The following is a 16201-nucleotide window of genomic DNA, read 5'->3' as shown; positions in this document are numbered from 1 at the left end:
TTCAAATTCTAGAGGCCAATAAAGCTAAATTTGAATGTCACATTTTCCCTCAGGCCAACCTCGATATACCCAGATCAAACTAACCTTTTTCATTTGAACCCACTTCAAATTTTAAAGGTATTTTTCTTATGACTGGTAATATATAATTTGCTGCATAGTTAATTTTATAAAGGCCTCTGTCTGATTCATATTTTTTATAGTGCCTAGCTAAGTATCTTTGTAGATCCTCAATGAATGTTTGCTACATTAATATATCAGCTAGTTAAAATAAGAGAAAACCTACTTATCCCTCAGATATCTTGATGAGAAGCAGAATTCCCAATTTAGTGTACTTGTTTATGTGCACACTCATCTAGCTATGTAGATTTTTTTCCTCATTTAAAAGAGCTGTGTTTTTATTGGTGATCTCTGAAGTCCCTTTTAGTTCAAAAGTTCTGTTTAATAATCATATATAAAAATAAGATATGATTATGGTGCATGTAGGTAAGCTTTTGTTGTGAAGTCAAGTCTAAATGTTTCTCTTTAATTCTATTCACCGTTGGCTTCTGAGTGGCTAGGGTCAGCTCTGTAAGTAATGAGACTGGCAGAGGCCTGAGGGCTGGCTACATAAGGATATCATTTACAAGGAGATAGCCAACTCAATATTAAAAATAGTTAATAGACTTTCAGCTCTGCTCAGGCTCTTGTGCTGAACCACTGCAGTAGAAATAAAGACAGGATTAGTGGTAGAAGATATACAGGGCACACAGTGCCTATTCTTGGGGAATTTGCAATGTGTGCAATAGATAAGACAAATACAAAGATAATTATAAAACCTTATTCAAAATCAGACAAGATCAATAGAAGACTTAAATCCTGAATTAGATTTCAATCTGTTTCTTAAAGTAACCTTGGATAGCAGAGAACCTCACTTTGTTCTCACTTTTTCTGTGTTATTTTGTGTATGCTGTTAGGTCTTTCTGTGTCCAGTTGTTTTATTATACTTTTTTTTAAAGCTTTACATGACATTCAAGATCCCATCCACTTCTATCCACTTATAAAGACATAAGCATTTATCTTCTATTTTGATAGAGATGGTTTGTTATTGTGGACCCCAAAGGATTTTTCTAATATTTAATTAAAAGCAACAAATTTCATTCTATTGGTGTATTATCAAAATTGTTACCTTGATTAATTATATTGTGTGTGCATGTATGTGTGTGTGTATGTAGTGTGTGTTTCTTTGTAGGTATTTAAGGTAATTAAATACTCCCTAATATCATGAAACTGACTAAGAACCTAAAGTGCCTCTAACTTTGGGGCTTCAGAATGGTGGGGAGGCGGTTTGTCATGCGGTGTAATACATCTTCATAGCAAGTACTGACGGAAAAAATTAGCAAGTACCTAATTTAATCTATGAGGACTGTCGTGGTTAACAGTCCCTCTTGAAATTCACACAAAGTCTCAAATTACTTACCCTGGCCCTGCTGCTCAATTTAACTGTGGGGTTTTAATTGAGCTTTTCACCATGTGCTGATCAAAGCCAGCTCTGAGGAATGAAATATGATTGACAGGTTCCACTGATGCATCTTTGAAGTGAGAAAAGTCCACACTCAGAATATGCAGCCACTTAGAGCTTTGACATTTAAAACTCCATATTTTCACTGTTCTTTCTTGTCAATTTCAACCAAGGCTATTTCATTGTATTGCAATTGACAAGTGACATTTTTAACACTAACTCCCACAGGAGAGGTAATGTTGTAGGGAAGCTAGTTTTCTGAGTTTTTTTTTTTTTTTTTTTTTGTGAGGAGGGGGGAAGTTGCTTGTTTGCTTTTTAATGCAGCGATTTAGAAAAAATCAGCCTCACCTTGGAAATGCTGAAAAAACTGATGTGAATGAAATTATCCATGAACATGTGTCTGGAAAGGAGGTTGTATAATAACATGTATGCGTTATACTCATAATTAGTTTTTCCTTGGAATAACAATTGCAGAGTGAATCCAAGATATAAACACTGTAACAAGCCTTCTTGCATTGACTAACTAATCCTCTTTACCCCATGACACAGCTCACAAATGGAAACCAACAATTAAGGGCAAAATAGCCAAAATCATAATTAACATAAAAAGCATCTCATAGAAATGAATACCTTTGACGTTAATTAACTTAAAAAAATTATTCTCAATGATTCCCTTCGAGAGATTCTATAGCTTGATGTCAGTGATAACAGAAGTCTCTGTAAATGTGTTTCCTGCCAGGAGCTTTCCATTACACAACTGAAAAAACAGTGACCATTTTCTGCGTTTTAACAAACGATGTTAATAGGAGTAACTATGGAAAGCACTTGCTTTGGCCAATAATACACATCATACATTGTACATGAGAGGCATTGGAGCACAGCTGGGCCTCAAAGTCAGACAAAATGAGGGCTGAAGACTACAGGACATGTGGGTGATTTTGAGCAAGTTGCTCAAGCTCTCAGTCTCATTTTTCTAAACTGTAAAAAGCAGATAGTAACAATAAGGACTTACCTCACAGGGTTATTATAAGACCCACATGAGATAAGGTTGTAAGGGACTAAGCATAGTGTTCACAGCAGGGTAAATGCTCTATAAATCTTAGTTACCACAACAAAATTTTACAGTTTTTTTGGTATTTCAAACATTCCTGATGGTAGCTTTATCTCTTTATCTTGTTCCATTTACACTTACAATTTTAATAAACCTATCAGTTTGCTCATCTAATCTCAGTCCTATTTAATTGAATGCAACCTTTAATCTTGTATTGTTGATTGTGTTAAATTATTTTGATAAATTCTTAATTTCTGGCAGTATTTACCAGTAACAGTTGCCATTTCTCATGTTTCCTGAAGATTTGAGACAAATTGAGAACAGGGTCTTTTTCGCTGCTTTTTTTTTTCTTACTAAGTCTTTGTTTACCTATAATTTTGTTGTCTACCTATAGTTTGTTAGCATAGCTAAAGGCCAAATATACAATGGATTGACACAGACTGTGTAATTCCAATAACTATTACTTTTATGGAGTCACATGTTCAAGAGTTCAGTATTTCAGTAATTTCATTTGAAGGAAAAGTAATTCTGAGAACTATAATGGGAAACAGCCTCATCCAATTTTGTTTCAACCCAACACATTGCATAAGTACAAAATAACCTTTAAAGTGAATATTTGAAATTAAAATGAAAGCTTTATTATATACAATATTCAATATCGGTTATGGTGGTCAACTTGACTGGACATTGAGTGCCCAAATATTTGGTCAAACATTATTCTGGGTGTGTTTGTGAAGACTTTTTTTATGAGATTGACATTTGAATGAGTAAAGCAGATTGCCCTCCCTAAAATGGGTGACCCTCATCCAATCAGTTGAAGGCCTGAATAGAACAAAAACACTAAGAAAGACACAACTTTGGTACTTTGACTGATTGACCTGAAACATGGGACTTCTGCCCTCAGGCTAAAACTTACACCATTGTCTCTCCTGGTGCTCAGGCGTTTGGATTCAGACTGAACTTACACAATCAGCTTTACTGGGCCTCCACTTGCCAACTGCAGGTCTTGGGACTTTTTAGCCTTCATAGTCATGTGAACCAATTCCTTATCACCTTGTTTTATATATATTTTTTCTATTGGTTCTGTTTCTTTTACGAAGCCTGACAGGCTTACACATTCATTTTGTACTACGTGCTAAGCTCTGCACTGAGCATTTTGCATGGATAACATAATTTTATCTTCACAATAACCATATGAGTTAAGTACTTTGATCCTCCTTGTAATACATTTGACAAGACTCTACTCCAAGGACCCGTCTAAGGCCACACAAATGATCAGTGACTTTGTGGAAACTTAAAATCAGATCTGTCTGACCACAAAGCCAAGCACATTCTTAAACACTGTCACTAGTATTCTTGAAGAGTTGTTTCCAAAGAAAAAGCTTATAAGTTGAATGTTAATTTTCATTATTTTTAAATTTTATTTTATCTATTTTAGGTTCAGGGGTACATGTGTAGGTTTGTTATATAGGTACTTTTGCCATGGGGACTTGTTGTACAGATTATTTTGCCACCCAGGTACTAAGCCTAGTACCTGATAGTTGGGGTTCAATCAAGCTGGTGGGAAAAATATTAGAGATACTTATAGCGATAGACACAAATCTTCTTGGAAGGCCGAGAATTTTGCATAACTTCCGTAATAGATCTGACCTAAGGCGACCGGGTCCCTTTACCTTTAGCTAAACAAATTAAAGTAGTAACGAAGGAGAGCAGAGTAGTTTACCTAGCTAGCTTCTTTACTCATGTGATCTAAGACTAACCTTTGATGTATCCTGGGTGCTTATGTGCTTTCCACTAGGGAAGTCCACAATGTCAATACCCTCTAAATGTGTTGACTCAAGCCTTTGATAATTAATCTTACTGAATAAATGTGAGTCTCACTAGCTGATCAGGCTGAGGTGCAACTGTTTACAGGACTCAGCAGGGAGTCTGTAAGCAGCTTGGACACACTCAGTTGTACTAACAAAGTAGAGTATCTGTGAGTCAGTGTACTTCATCCGTTGCTGGGTCAGGGGTCTGCAAAGGACAGGCCCCACCCAACAGCTGGTACCCCCGTATGAGCATTGCTGCTACACCAGATGGTTACTTTTTCTGATCCTCTCCCTCCTCTGGTCAGCCTCCATCCTCAAATGCGCCCCAGTGTCTGTTGTTCTCCTCTTTGTGTCCATGAGTTCTCATCATTTAGCTCCCACTTATAAGTGACAATACTTGTTTTTTTGTTCTTGTGTAAATTTGCTAAGAATAATGGCCTCCAGTTCCATTCATGTTTCTGCGAAAGACATGATCTCATTCTTTTTTTATGGCTGCATCACATTACATGGTATATATGTACCACATTTTCTTTATCCAATCTGTCATTGATAGGCATTTAGGTTGATTCCATGTCTTTGTTATCATGAATAGTGCTGCAATGAACATTCACAAGCATATGTCTTTATGGTAGAAGGAGCATACCTCAAAATAATAAGAGTCATCTATGACAAACCCACTGCCAACATCATACTGAGTGGGCAAAATCTAGGAGATTTCCCCTTGAAAATCACCTCAAGGCAAGGATGTCCTCTCACACCATTCCTATTTAACATAGTATTGGAAGTTCTGGCTTGAGCAATCAGGCAAGAGAAAGAAAGAAAGGGCATCCAACTAGAAAGAGAAGTCCAACTATCCCTGTTTGCAAAAAACTTGATTCTATATCTAGAAAACCTCATAATCTCAGCCCAAAATCTCCTTCAGCTGATAAACAACTTCAGCAAAGTTTTAGGATAAAAAAAATCAATGTACAAAAATCATTAGCATTCCTATACATCAACAATGCCCAAGCTGAGAGCCAAATCAGGAACACAACTCCATTTACAACTGCCGCAAAAGGAATAAAATACCTAGGAATATAGGTAACCAGGGAGGGGAAAGAGATCTAAAGCATGAATTACAAAACACTGTTCAAAGAAGTCAGAGATGACACAAATGAAAGGAAAAACATTCCATGCTCATATATAGGAAGAATTAATATCATTAAAATGACCATACTGCCAAAAGCAATTTACAGATTCAATGTTATTCTTATTAAACTACCAATGACATCTTCACAGAATTAGAGGAAAATTATTTTAAAATGCATATGGAACCAAAAAAGAGCCTGAATAGCTAAGGCAATCCTTACCAAAAGAACACAGCTGGAAGCATCATGTTACCAGATGTCAAACTATACTACAAGGGTACAGTAACCAAAACAGCATGGTACTGCTACAAAAAAAGACACATAAACCAATAGAACAGAATAGAGAGCCCAGAAATAAAGCCACACATCTATAACCATCTGATCTTTGACAAAGCTGACAAAAACAAGCGATGGGGAAAGGACTCCTTTTTCAATAAATGATGCTGGGATAACTGGCTACCCATATGCAGAAGATGGAAATTGAATCTCTTCCTTGCACCATATACAAAAATCAACTCAAGATGAATTAAAAACTTACATGTAAAACCCAAAATTTTAAAAACCCTGAAAGACAACCTAGACAATACCATTCTGGACATAGACAATACCATTCTTTGCTCATCTACATGAGCAAAGATTTCATGATGAAGCTGTCAAAAGCAATCACAACAAAAGCAAAAACTAACAAATGGGATCTAATGAAGCTAAAGAGCTTCTGCACAGCAAAAAAAAAAAAAAAATATATATATATATATATATTTATATATACAGAGGAAACAGACAACCTACAGAATGGGAGGAATTTTTTGCAAACTATGCATCTGACAAAGGTCTAATATCCAACATCTATAAGGAACTTAAACAGATGTACAAGAAAAAACAAACAACCCCATTAAAAATTGGGCAAAGGACATGAACAGTTTTCAAAAGAAGATATACATGTGACCAACAAGCATATGAAGAAAAACTCAACATGAATGATCATTAGAGAAATGCAAATCAAAACCACCATGAAATGCCATTTCACACCAGAAACGCTGTCATTAAAATATGAAAAAATAATAGATGCTGGCAAGTTTGCTGAGAAAAGGGAACCGTTATACACTGTTGGTGGGAGTATAAATTAGTCTGACCATTGTGGACAGCAGTGTGGTGATTCCTCAAAGAGCTAAAAACAGAAATACCATCATTACTAGGTATATGCCCAAAAGAATATAAATCATTTACCATGAACACTGATTTTCTGTTACTTTTTATTTTTATTTTTTTACATAACAAGTTTTCTTTAAAAAAAAAAAAAAAGAGAAGAGGGGAAGGTAACATACTTATCAGATCTTTATTATATTCAAGATACATTTTTTGATGTTTTAAAAAACTAACTTAATCTTTACAATTAAACAAAGTAGATTTAAATATTACTATTTTACCAAATTACAATACAACAACTTAAATTAGCTGAGTAACATGTTAAAATCATAAGTTTATACATGTTAAGATGAAATTCAAATCATGTGTGTCGGATTATGTTACCTCTGTCAGCACAAATATTAGTATTCTTCTCAAAGTACAGCATGAGTCTGTCCCTAGCAGATGTTCAATGACATCTAACAAATGTATAGACTGAGGTGCTGATCATGAACGAAATGTTTCCACAAACTATTCTTTCATTTATTTATTCAACAAATGAAGGTTTGGACAGTTCTGAACTGTGACTACTCATCTGTCTTATTTTCTTTACCTCTCTGCCCCTAGTTAACTGTTAAAAGTCATTTTGCCAATCTTATTTTGACATAGCGAGATAATGTTTTATGCCATGATATAAAACTGAAACGCAGAAAAAAGAAATTATGTCTAAGATGGGAAAATTTTAAAGAAAATGACTTGCTAGCTTGGGTGTTGAGGGATGAGTAGAAGTTTGTCCAGTAGAGGAATCAGGGAAGGGCACACCAAGAGGGGACATTAAAATGTATTAAGTCACAGAATCGTGAATGAATCTATTTTAAATGTTTTAGGTCTTCTTAAAATCTGCACAGAATTAATCATTTCTGCCTTCATTTTGCTTTTCTAAATTGTATATACTTTGATTAAATATTTTTCACATATTATTTTAATTATTTCTGTAGCTATCTCCCATCCTTAGCTATGAGCTTCATAAGAATAAGACATACAGATCTTTGTAATTCCAGTGTTTAACATGATACGTATTAAATAGATAATGGTTTATTGAAATAACAAATCAATGTATGAATAAAAATATGAAGTGGTATATTTAAACAATGACAAGAAAGAGAGCAATGGGGTGTTGCTGGGTGAGCTTATGACTTCGAGGAGACTAAAGAGATGTGTTGGTTTTGATCGTTAATTCTGCAGCTACAGTACTGAATTATTTTAATTCAACCTATAAGCAACAAACAATTATTGAAAATCCAAAAGAAACAGAGTAGTATTATGTGGTTTCCATTCTGGAAAGAAACTACTTTAGAATGTGAATAAATTATGACCATAACATTTCTTAGGGCCTCTGTCCACATCTCCTCAGTCCACTCCAGAAGTCACCTTCAGAGAGTTTCTTTGTGTGCTAAGGGATCCCCATTTATTTCCTCTACCTGAGGAAAGTCTCTCGCCACAGAATTCTTTTCAGCTTACATATAAGAAGCAGGCCGGAGCACTTAATTAATGCTCTCAAAAACATCCACCAACTAAAAATACCCCAGCTTCCTTTGCACCCCAGTGGGACAGCTTGGAAGTTGTTATACACTGTATTTCAGAGGTCCCCGTGGGATTAAGCCCCAGTTCACCACAGTGGTAAGCCATAGGCATGCACTTAGTTGGCTGTTCTTTCCTTTCTCTTTCTCACTCCCTTATCATGCTCTCTGAGATCATCTTCCAAACGAATTGCTTAGGCCCAAACTTTTGCCTCAATGTCTGCTGTTGGACATATCTAAACTAAATAAAATGTTCTGTTTCTTGTATGCCCTAGTAGAAGGAAATTTTGAGGAGAGTTTGGTGATGGTATCTTTGTGCCATATGTATACACATTAATAAGTACAAAAAACTCATCAAAATGTGTTAATTTAAAATAAAGGAGATCTGGGCTGAGTGTGGTGTCTGACACCTATAATCCCAGCACTTTGGGAGGGTAAGGTGAGAGGATCATTTGAGCCCAAGGGTTTGAGACCAGCCTTGCCAACATGGCTAAACTCTGTCTCTACAAAAACTACAAAAATTGGCTGGGCGTGGTGGCCTATGCTGGAGGTCCCAGCTACACAGCAGGCTGAGGATCACTTGAGCCCAGGAGGTAGAGGCTGCAGTGAGCTGTGACTGCACCACTGCACTCCAGCCTGGGACACAGAGGGAGACCCAGTCTCAAGATAGAAACAGAAACAAAAAATAGTTCTTCTATTTTGGAAATGTATACTTATTTACTTACGGATAAAAACAGTAGCAAATATATGTTTATATATTCATACAATGAGACACTACGCTTTGGAAATAATGAGTTAATTTCAGACATATGCAATACATAATTATGTTAAGTGAAATAAGTCAGGCACAGAAAGATAAACACCACATAGTCTCACTCATATATGGGAGCTAAAGTAATTAAGTTCATAGAAGCAGAGAGTAAAATTGTGGTTATCAGAAGCTTGGAAGGGGAAGGGAAAATGGAGGATAAGAAAAGGTTGGTTGATCGATACAAAGTTACAGCTAGACGGAGGAAGAAGTTCTAGTGTTCTATAGCACTATAGGATAAATACGGTTAAAAATAATTTACTATATAGTTTCAAAAAGCTAGAAGAGAGGATTTTGAAAATTCACAACACAAAGAAATGATAAATGTTTGAGGTGATGGATATGCTAATCACCCCGATTGGATCATTACACGTTGTGTACACATATTGAAAATCACTCTGTATCTCATAAATGTAAAATTATTATGTGTCAACTAAAAATAAAAGGGGAGGGAATTGAAATATATATGTAATAGTTAAGTGAAAAAAGCCAATTTCAGTAGAATTATATTAATAACAGTTCAAAGCTTGGCAAAGAAGGGTTACCAACACAGGTGTGTAGGGACACAAACATAGCAAGTGAAATGCAAATAACATCAAGGGAATAATAAACACAAAACTTGAGAGAATGATAACTTCTAGAGAGAAAGAAGAATGTGTGATCAGGCCAAGGTCTACGGAGAATTTCCAAGGCACTAGCATTACTTTTTTTTTTATACTAGGTAATGGGATGCACGTGTTCATTGTATCATTGTATCACAGTTCCTTATATTTTACATGTTTTTCATGAGTATTATTTTCTAAATGTTTAATATTTAATAAAAACTTTTTTAAAAACAGACATCCAACAGGACAATAAAGAATGGCTTTTTAATGGTATCATTATTATAGCTTATCAGCAAAACAATAATTAAAATAATATTTTTAAACAATGTAAAATAAAGGAATGATATAGAGTAGGCTCGATTGTTTCTCACCAGTGTAGCACTCCAACAATAACAGGTATTATTGCCCCTCTTACCCTAAGTGAACTAATACAACATATAATGTAATAATGCTATTCTCTTAGCTTGACTAATTATTTTTGCAAAGGTGGAGTCAATATCCTTGACCAAAAGTAATTGCCAATTGAGTGACTGAAAACATTATTTCTGACTGGTTATTCATTCACTTCAATCAATTTGATTTAGAACAAACCAGCAAGGGCCGGGAGAGGGCAGGAAATAAACAGAACAGGTCCCAGACCCTGTGAATGCTCCTTTGAAAACCCCTCTTCACAATCCTCCCCTGCCATGTCAGTGGCCATCACCTTAGGTTCACTTTTAGTGTCCACATCATAGGTTTTCATTTTGGATGCCCCCATCATAGTTTTGTGCTCTTGGGACTACAGGTAAAACAAAACAACCTAAGTGAAACTCAGAACAGGCATCAGTTTTGTAAAAAAAATAGAATAGAGCAAAAAGGAACAGTGACTGGAAAATACAGGAGTGTCTTGCAAAAAGAAAACAAAATGGGGGGAGAACAAAGAAGCCTTTAAAGAAACTAGAATCCACTTGGCATCAGGTCTTGGATGCACCTCTTAGGCCATGCTTCAACCCATTGTCTCAGGAAAGGCTATGCTGGAGCCTGTTCTGCTCAAAACATCCTCTGATCCTCCGCTTCAATATTCTTGTTCTTCTCTGGCCTCCCTGGTCTTGACACTTGATTTTTTTGTCTTGCTTTGCCCCTGTGGGTTAAATATTCTTCTAGATTGTCTACCTGGTTTGAGGTTTTCCCTTTGACGGTTTTTCTCAAGTTCTTCTTACACTACCCCTTAGATTATAGAACACAGAAAAATATCAGCTCACCCTCACACCCAACTTGGGCCTGCACACCTGCAGGTTGGGGCTGGCATTCTGGGCTACTGCTTAGGTGGAAAGAGAACTCAGACACTACCTGGAGACTTAAGAACAGCATCTCTCAGAACCACTGGGATGAGCAGAAAAGTCATCTTCTTTAAGGAGAAAGGTATATAGTTTTCTTTGTTCAAGACATCAAATCCAATGAACAAAGAACTGAGCTGGAGAAGAACCCTGAAAACAGAAGGCACACTAAATTTTATTTTTCCTGCAAAGGCATTTGGTCACAAATGGCAAACAGTTAAGTGATACCTGCCCAAATAATCATCTCTCACCACTCTCCCCTCATATATAAAGACTGAGAAGTATGTTGCCTCTTCCTGGAAAAGACTCCTCAGCCATTCTTAATATTGAAAAAACAAACAACATAACAGTTTTAATCTTCAACACCTTTGCTGTAAGGTCCTTTCTTCAAATGAGGAAAACGTACTCCAGATTTTCTGCTGTATTGTACATCTTGATCATAGTTTAATGATGGGATGTTCTAGTTAGTTGTATGTCTGTTTGTTTCTCCAGCAGACTCTCATTTCGGTGCAGCTGGGGTCATATCTTTTTCACTTTGTATTTCTCACCCTTGCACAGAGTTATTCATCAAACAACATCTGAATGAGTGAAAATCTGAAAAGGAATCAGATCCCATCTTTTATCTTTACAAATTCATCTGTTTTTACTGACTATGCTGCTACAACCAGAAAACTGAGGCATGGGAAGGGGTCTTCAGAGTGGACTCAAAGAGGCTTGAGAAGGGCTTGCGATTTGGAATAAATTTGAAATAATTTGAGATGTATTTCTAGCTTCCCTTTTAGGCTTTTGTTTACTGGAAACAAGGGGGAAACAGCACTGAAGGAGGTTTTTAGGAGTTTGAGTGGTGACCAGGCAAACATTTGTCTCCCTTCCAGGAGCTGTGCAGGCTTAACCACTGGCTGGAGGCACTGACACAGTGTTGCTCATTTGTTCTGGTCCTTTCTTGACTACTCTCTAATTCTAAGAAGTGTAGGTGGGGTAAAAGCACTGGTCTCTGCTTCTGCCCTCTACTCTTCCATCATCCTCTTTACAGCCCTGTTAGAGCAAAGTTCGCAGCAACATATTTCCCCAGTATGATAGGATTCTCAATGAATTCAGTTATTAAAACAATAGCTCACTTCTCATTCTTAGCATATTTCAGCCAAAAAATAAAGAAATGTAAGAAGGGGGACCAAAATCGAACCCTTTTAGTCAACAGAGAAGCCAAAGACACCAAACGATAACATCTTGTACCCAGCATTGCCTCTTCGTTGTACTGAGCATGTCTTTTTTTTTTTTTTTGAGATGGGGTCTCACTCAGTCACCCAGGCTGGAGTGCAGTGGCGCAATCTTGGCTCACGGCAACCACTGTCTCCTGGGTTCAAGGGATTCTCCCGTCTCAGCCTCTTGAGCAGCTGGGACTACAGGCACCCACCATCATGACCGGCTAATTTTTGTATTTAAGTGGAGATGGGGTTTCACCATGTGGGCCAGGCTGATCTTGAACTCATGACCTAAGGTGATCCACCCACCTTGGCCTCCCAAAGTGCTAGGATTACAGATGTGAGACACCGCGCCCTACTCAAAGCCAGACTTTCTAACGTGGGATCACAGCACAGTTGTCCTTGTTTGGATTCCCCTACCTACCTTCGCATCTCACTCACATGCTGCATCTTCACAGCCAGGGCCTGTTTCCAGGTTTAAGCCCGGCAGGCAGGGTTTGGAAGTGATACAGCACACTAGTATCTCTGCTTTACCCATAGGAGACTGCCTTGGGTCCCAGCCAGGCTGTTAGTCCACAGGTATACCCAACACTTCCAAAGAGACAGCGACCATCGAGAAGGAGCCATGATGACGATGGCGGTTTTGTTGAAAAGAAAAGGGGGAAATGTTGGGAAAAGAGAGATCAGACTGTTACTGTGTCTATATAGAAAGAAGTAGACATAAGAGACTCCATTTTGTTCTGTATTTGAGATGCTGTTAATCTGTAACCCTACCCCCAACCCTGTCCTTGCAAGAGACATGTGCTGTGGTGACTCAAGGTTTAAGGGATTTGGGGCTGTGCAGGGTGTGCTTTGTTAAACAAGTGCCTGAAGGCAGCTTGCTTGTGAAAAGTCATCACCATTCTCTTAATCTCAGGTACCCAGGGACACATACACTGCAGAAGGTCGCAGGGACCTCTGCCTAGGAAAGCTAGGTATTGTCCAAGGTTTCTCATGTGATAGTCTGAAATATGGCCTCGTGGGAAGGAAAAGACCTAATCCTCCCCCAGCCTGACACCCGTGAAGGGTCTGTACTGAGGAGGACTAGTATAAGAGGAGAGAAGGCCTCTTGGCAGTTGAGATAGAGAAAAGCCTCTGTCTCCTGCCCATCCCTGGACAATGGAACATCTGGGTGTAAAACCTGATAGTATGTTCTATTTACTGAGAAAAGAGAAAACAGCCTTAGGGCTGAAGGTGGGACGTGCTAGTGGCAATGCTGCTCTTTATGCACTAAAAAGGTTTATGGAGATGTTTTCATATGCATATCAAGGCACAGCACTTTTCCTTAAACTTATTCATGTCACAGAGATCTTTATTCATATGTCTTACTGCTGACCTTTTCCCTACAATGATCCTATTATTCTGCCACTTCCCATTTTCTAAGATGGTACAGATAATGATCAATAAATTCTGAGGGAACTCAGAGACGGGTGCCGGTGCGGGTCCTCTGTATGCTGAGCGCCGGTTCCCTGGGCCCACTTTTTCTTTCTCTATACTTTGTCTCTGTGTCTCATTTCTTTTCTCAAGTCTCTCCTTCCACCTAACGAGAAACGCCCACAGGTGTGGAGGGGCAGGTCACCCCTTCAGGATCACAGCACAGTTGCCCTTGTTTGGATTCCCCTACCTACCTTCGCATCTCACTCACATGCTGCATCTTCACAGCCAGGGCCTGTTTCCAGGTCTAAGCCCGGCAGGCAGGGTTTGGAAGTGACACAGCACACTAGTATCTCTGCTTTACCCATAGGAGACTGCCTCAGGTCCCAGCCAGAAGCCTTTCTCTTTATACAACTTCCTTATGGTTCAGAAGTAACAGGATTCTATTTAAATCTATTGGGATGCACCACCATCACCACCACCACCACCACCACCACCAACAACAAAAAACCCACTTTTTCTTTTCTTTCTTTTTTTCTTTTTTTTGAGAGAGTGATTTTTTAAAATTGAGGTACAATTTACATAACAAAAAATGAACTATTTTAAAGTGAACAAATCAGTGGAGTTGTGTACATTCACATTCATATTGTACATAGCACATTCACAGAGTTGTGCAATCATCACCTCTACCTAGTTCCAAAACATTTTCATCACCCCACAATCAAACTAAAAAAAAAAAAAATCAATTTCCTCTGTTTTAATGGATTTACCTGCTCTGGATATTTAATAGGAATGGAATCATACAATATGTGACCTATTGTGTCTGGCTTTTTTTTCCCACTGAGCATTAGCTTTTCAAGTTCATCCATATTGTAGGAGGCATTCCTCATTCCCTTTGGACTGAATAACATTTTTAACAACTTGTAGATGAATAAAAATAAGGACTTATCCAATGCAGGCATTTGAGGATATAGTCACTGCAGTCAAGATGAATAAATGTCACAGTGGGAGGGAAATGAAGAGGAGGAGGGGATGTGGGAGGATGAAGAAAATACAGATTGAGAAGCAGAAGCTCCAAGCTGTTCTGCCTGCTGAGAAGAGTTTTTTTTTTTTTCTCTCTCTCTCTCTCTCAGTATGATTTCCTCAAGAGAGCACAGGCCCCAGAGTCACAAAACGAGCTCTAGAGTCCTCATTCTGCCATTCACTCCTTACATGTCCCTGGACAAGTTACTTTGAGTGTTAGTCTCCACGTTGTAAAATGGAAATAATAATACCTGTGCCCTCAATTTCAAAAATACTTGTGAGCACCAAATAAAAATTGTTATAAGCTATGAGGTGTGGTTGAAGTGGTAGTTACTTATTTCTCTCTACAACTGCTCAGGGAGGAAGCCCAGCTGATGTAGGACCCTCCTTAGTGATGATTTCACCTCCTTATTCCTGAGACTGTAGATTAAGGGGTTCAGCATGGGGGTGACCAGATTATTCAAAATCTGAACAGTTGCATCCAACCAGGGGCTGGGGGTTGGCCTCAGGTAAATGAGGACCACTGGCAGGTAAAAAAGCAGGATGGCAGTGAGGTGGGCGCTGCAGGTGGAGAAGGCATGGCGTCGGCCCTCGGCAGAGTGGATCTGCAGGATGGAGAAGACGATGCGACTGTAAGAGGTGAGGACGAGAAGGAAACAGCTGAGGGGCATGAGGCCCACACTGATGAACCCCACCATCTCCAGGGCTGAGGTATCTGCGCAAGCCAGCTTCAGCATGACTGGGATATCACAGAAATAATAGTCCACCTCATTGGGGCCACAGTAAGGCAATTGGAAGGTGAGAGTGGTCAGAAAGGTGGCCTGAATGCAGCCAAAGAATGAGGTCCCCATGGCTAGGATGACGCACGCTCTGTGGCTCATGATTACGGTGTAGCGTAGAGGGTGACAAATGGCAACAAAGCGGTCGTAGGCCATCACCGTGTACAGGAAACACTCAGTGCAGCCCAGGAAATGGTAGAAGAAGAGCTGGGATGCACAGCCTGCATAGGAGATGGCTCGGCTATTCCCTGAAAGATAGCACAGCATCTTAGGGGAACTCACAGAAGGGAAAAATATGTCAAAAATAGAAAGTTTGCACAGGAAGAAGTACATGGGCGTGTGAAGCCTAGTGGAGGAGACAATAGCCAGCAAGATGAGCAGGTTCCCCATAAGGGTGAAGATGTAGAAGGACAAAAACAGGACCAAGAGCATAGTCTCCAGACCCTCCGTGTGCGGGATGCCCAGCAGGATGAATTCAGACACCACCGAGAGATTCTTCATGACTGTGAAAACATCTAACCTTGAAAAGGTACCCAAGACACCGAAGTCTAAATACCAATGTCAAGTTCTCAAGCTTTTTGCTGATGAGTGCTTTGGCTATGTTTTTAACAAGGAACAACCTGCCTTCTTATGAAAGGCAAGAGAGAGATCCATGTAAAAAAAAATCAGATAATAAGGAAATGCCTATTTTAGAGTCAGTCTATTCAACTCATGGAAGGAATGCTTTGTAAAGGCAGATGCTTGTCTTCTACAGGATGAGAAGTTTAGAGGCATATTAAAACACTTCAACTTAAGTTAGAAGCCTATGTACCATGGATTTATTCTTTTTGAGCATATTTACTATTTGAACTCTTGTGATGTCT

General features: G+C 38.6%; 1 protein-coding gene across 1 annotated transcript; it reads right to left on the bottom strand.

Annotated features, from left to right (window-relative positions):
* Positions 1 to 14891: 14891 nt before the first annotated feature.
* Positions 14892 to 15840, bottom strand: LOC102145950 (olfactory receptor 10D1B-like). The gene has a single exon (XM_015436053.3). It carries the CDS (start codon positions 15837 to 15839, stop codon positions 14904 to 14906), a length of 936 nt encoding a protein of 311 aa, XP_015291539.1. The 5' UTR covers position 15840; the 3' UTR covers positions 14892 to 14903.
* Between the last annotated feature and the right edge of the window lie 361 nt (positions 15841 to 16201).

This window comes from Macaca fascicularis, chromosome 14, assembly GCF_037993035.2.
Source record: "Macaca fascicularis isolate 582-1 chromosome 14, T2T-MFA8v1.1".
NCBI classification, from domain to species: Eukaryota; Metazoa; Chordata; class Mammalia; order Primates; family Cercopithecidae; genus Macaca; species Macaca fascicularis.
This window is presented reverse-complemented; position numbering and strand designations above follow the sequence as displayed.